This window comes from Merops nubicus, unplaced genomic scaffold (genome assembly GCF_000691845.1).
Source record: "Merops nubicus isolate BGI_N331 unplaced genomic scaffold, ASM69184v1 scaffold39927, whole genome shotgun sequence".
NCBI lineage: Eukaryota > Metazoa > Chordata > Aves > Coraciiformes > Meropidae > Merops > Merops nubicus.
The window spans coordinates 1-3605 of NW_008620341.1; the positions used below are offsets into that span (position 1 = coordinate 1).

Here is a 3605-nt window from a genome sequence, read left to right on the forward strand (position 1 = left end):
ACCACCGAGGGCCGCGGGTTCCCCCGCACCTCGCAGGTGAACCTGGCGCTCTGGCCCCAGGGAATGATCTGCTGCGACAGCTCCACGGTCACCTCCGGGGGCTCTGCAGGGGGGAAAAGGGCAGCTGTGAGGGGATGACTGGCACGGCCGAGGCTTCGGGGCCGTCCCTCGCGTGGCAGCAGCCACCCCACGGGTCCTGTTTTAGAATCAAATGGCAAAGGTGGCACTTGTGCTGGAACAACGTGTTGTCACCTGGATGAAATGCAACCTGATAAAACACAAGGATTCGCCCCCTGATGCTTGTGAGAAGGGGAAGGTGGAAATATTTCAGGTGTAATATCCCTTACATATCACACCCTATTGAAGCCACCCCACGGGTCCTGTTTTAGAATCAAATGGCAAAGGTGGCACTTGTGCTGGAACAACGTGTTGTCACCTGGATGAAATGCAACCTGATAAAACACAAGGATTCGCCCCCTGATGCTTGTGAGAAGGGGAAGGTGGAAATATTTCAGGTGTAATATCCCTTACATATCACACCCTATTGAGAGCTTCCCTGCAGAACAGAACAAAAAGCAAGGTACTTGGATGTCTTCCCCACGACAATGTCAAATATGTCTAAGAAACAGCCAATCCTCCCCTAGGAAGTGCCAGAGCGACCCCAGTGCAAATAACAAAAGAGCTTTTGCAAAGGAAGGGCGGCTCCACCATCTCCAGCCCACGGTGGGAGCCAGGAAGGAGGAACTACCATCCTCAGGGAAGAACTTCTCTCATCTCCTAGAGACTGGAAGCACAAGCAGAGGTTTGCATTACACTGTGGTTTGTCCTGGAAGCAGAAGAGCATGGCCACGCTAGTATTCTCCCATGAAACCAGCAGAGAAAGCCCAAACCCTTCCTGAAAGGAGGGCTGCAGAGAAAGCCCAAACCCTCCCTGACAGGAGGGCTGCAGAGAAAGCCCAAACCCTTCCTGACAGGAGGGCTGCAGCAGCACTCACCGAACACCTGCACGTTGTAGAAGATGAAGGCGGCTCCGGGCTCCCCGACCCCGTTGTCAGCTGTGCAGCTGTAGGTGCCCGAATCCTCCTCGCTGGTGGGGTCGATGAGGAGGTTGCTGAGCAGGAAACGTGTCTTGTTGTAGGCAGAGACACTGGAGCCATCCTTGGCCCAGGTGACCTGGGGAGGGGGGATCCCGCTGGCCACGCACTCCAGCATGAGGCTCTGGCCCTTGGTGACGATGATGGTCTGAGCTTCGGGGGGGTAGATTATCCGGGCTGCCTCTGCTGTGGAGCCTGGTGTGGAGAGGAGGAGGAGGAGGAGGGAGGAGGTCAGTGGGGAGGAGGGTGGCCAGTGGGGGTGGGGGTAGTGTGCTGCTGCCTCGTGCTGAGGTGGACAAACAGCAGAGAGGGACATTCCTTGAGAGATGCGTGCACACAGCGAGCTGTCCTGATAAAGGGCTGAGAGCCTTTGCTCACCCACCATCAAGATCAAGTCCCAGGGTTGCACACACACACCCCCACCCCCCAGGAGCAGACTCAGGGGCTTTCTGCTGCTGGGAAGTTTTCCCAATAACTGTTCACACAGAAGAACATCCTATGGAGAAGATGGGTGGTGAAGGGAGAGTGGCTTACGTCTCACGCGGAGCCTCTCGCTGGAGACAGAGGTCTTCACCTCCTGTGTCACGGGGTTGTAGGCAGCACATTTGTAAGTGCCCTCATCCTCCTGGCTGGCATTGACTATCTGCAGGTTGCCAGATGGCATGATCAGGTAATTGTCTGTAGAGACAGAAGAGGACACGGCACACGGTCACAAGAGATGCTCCCACCCAGCCTCCTGGAAGACATGCAGTGCTCTGAAGGAAAGGTGGAGAAGTGGGAGGGGAAAAAAAACAGTGTGAGAACACTGACAGCACTGAAATGACCCTTTTCAGTTCAATGATCAGTGGGGGCAACGATGCAACGATGGAAGGAAGAGAGCTGCAGGTGAAGCTTGCTTATCACCAATACATGCACCCAATGAAATGAACCTGCAAAATTTAGATCCAAATTTCCAAGTTTCCCCAAATTCAAAGTCACCTTTACCCAGGCTGGGCTAGAAGAATGCTTCATGGGCACAGGGAGACCCCCAGTGAAGAGTGGCACTGTGTAGCACCTCACTGTACTTCCCTTCACCTTGCTGCAGGGTGGTGTCACAGGGAGACCCGGCAGAGACCCTCAACCAGCCTCTGCTCAGACTGGTGACAACGGGACAGTGAGGAGGCAGAGAAAGCTCCTGCTGGTGGGGAACAGTCAAACTGAGGGTCCTGGGAGGTGACACTCACCTCGGGAGGCCTCAAGCCACTCCTGCTTCACGCTGTAGCGGACCTGAGCCTTGGGGTGACTCTCGGGCAGGTCGCAGGCAATCACGGCCGTGTTCCCTTCATCCACCTCAATCACGTGCTGCCCATCAAACTTGAAATCTTTGAGATCTGCAGAGAGAGGGAACCACGGGGCAGCTCAGGGGCTGGCTCAGCACCTCGGTGTCAGCTCATCCCCACCCTCCCCCCGCAGCCCCAGGGCTGTCCCACCGCCGTGCCGGCAGAGGACGGCTCTGCCCCCAGCAGTGAGGGAAGCTGGCCTGCTTTCAGAGCTTTAGATTTTTTTCTTTCCTGCTCCTCCTTCCTACAAAATGGATAACTTACAACACAGCTTCTGGAGAAACTGCCTGCGCCACAGCTGAGGAACTGGGTGTGAAAATTCCTGGCCTGAGAGCAGCAAATGAGCCAACTCACTGCGGCCCCGAAGGGCAGCCAAAAATGGTCCTTCTGCCACTTGCTGTTTCAAAGGCAGCTGCTGTCCTGCTACTGAGAGGCAAACTCTGCAGTCATAACTCAGCCAGCCCAGCCTTCAGGGGTGCAGAGGCAGCAGAGACACAGTGGTAACATTGCTTACACACCTAAGCAATCGGCGTGTCTGCTCTGGGCACTTCTGCTCCCACCAAATATCTCCTGGCCAAATGCTGCTGATGATGTTTTGCTTATGACCAAGCAGTGCCCACACCCCAGCTCAAAGAACAGTGACCTGCAAGGAAAAGCAGCTCCTCCCCTGCATGGCATAGCTGCACCCATGAAAACACCTCGTGTCCCCCTGCAAGGCTGTACCAGGGGGTTGCTCCCAACGTGGGCAGCAGGACATGGAAGCAAAGGGGTGGGGGGAAGGCATGCTTGACTTTTTTGGGTTCTGTTTGGTTTTCCCCCCCCCATTTTTCAAAGCAGGAGCAGAGGACTGTGGTGAAACCCTGCAGATCTGGATGGGCAAGGAGCACAGCAACCTGGCCCAGCCAAGCTTCCAGGAGGTGAAACTGATCCCTGCTCTCCCTGGCCACAATGGCAAATCTTGCTGGGGCACTGCAAGCCCAAAGTTGGCCTGGGTCAGTCTGTGCTGTGAGGGAGAAGGTAAAAAAGTCCCACGGGTGCCACGCAGCAGCCAAAGCGACCACCAGTGACAACAGCACGTCCTGCAGCAGGTCCCAAGTCCTGCTGTCACACCAAGGCTCACGCTGGCCCACCCTGCAGCTCCCACCCTCCCGTGACCTGGCCACGTGCTGTCAGCAGCTCCCTCGCCCCTCAA

The 3605-nt window shown here is 56.1% G+C and overlaps 1 protein-coding gene across 1 annotated transcript in view; it reads right to left on the minus strand.

Moving 5' to 3' along the window:
• Positions 1-29: 29 nt before the first annotated feature.
• The window catches only part of LOC103776567 (brother of CDO-like), a gene marked incomplete at its 3' end in the record, with an annotated part of 9329 nt that continues 5753 nt past the window's right edge, over positions 30-3605 (minus strand). The window contains exons 2-5 of the mRNA XM_008944079.1: positions 2318-2464; positions 1629-1772; positions 996-1289; positions 30-103 (exon numbers count right to left, since the gene is read on the minus strand). Coding sequence (XP_008942327.1) covers positions 30-103; positions 996-1289; positions 1629-1772; positions 2318-2464 — 659 coding nt within the window. The remainder of the gene's footprint in view (positions 104-995; positions 1290-1628; positions 1773-2317; positions 2465-3605) is intronic.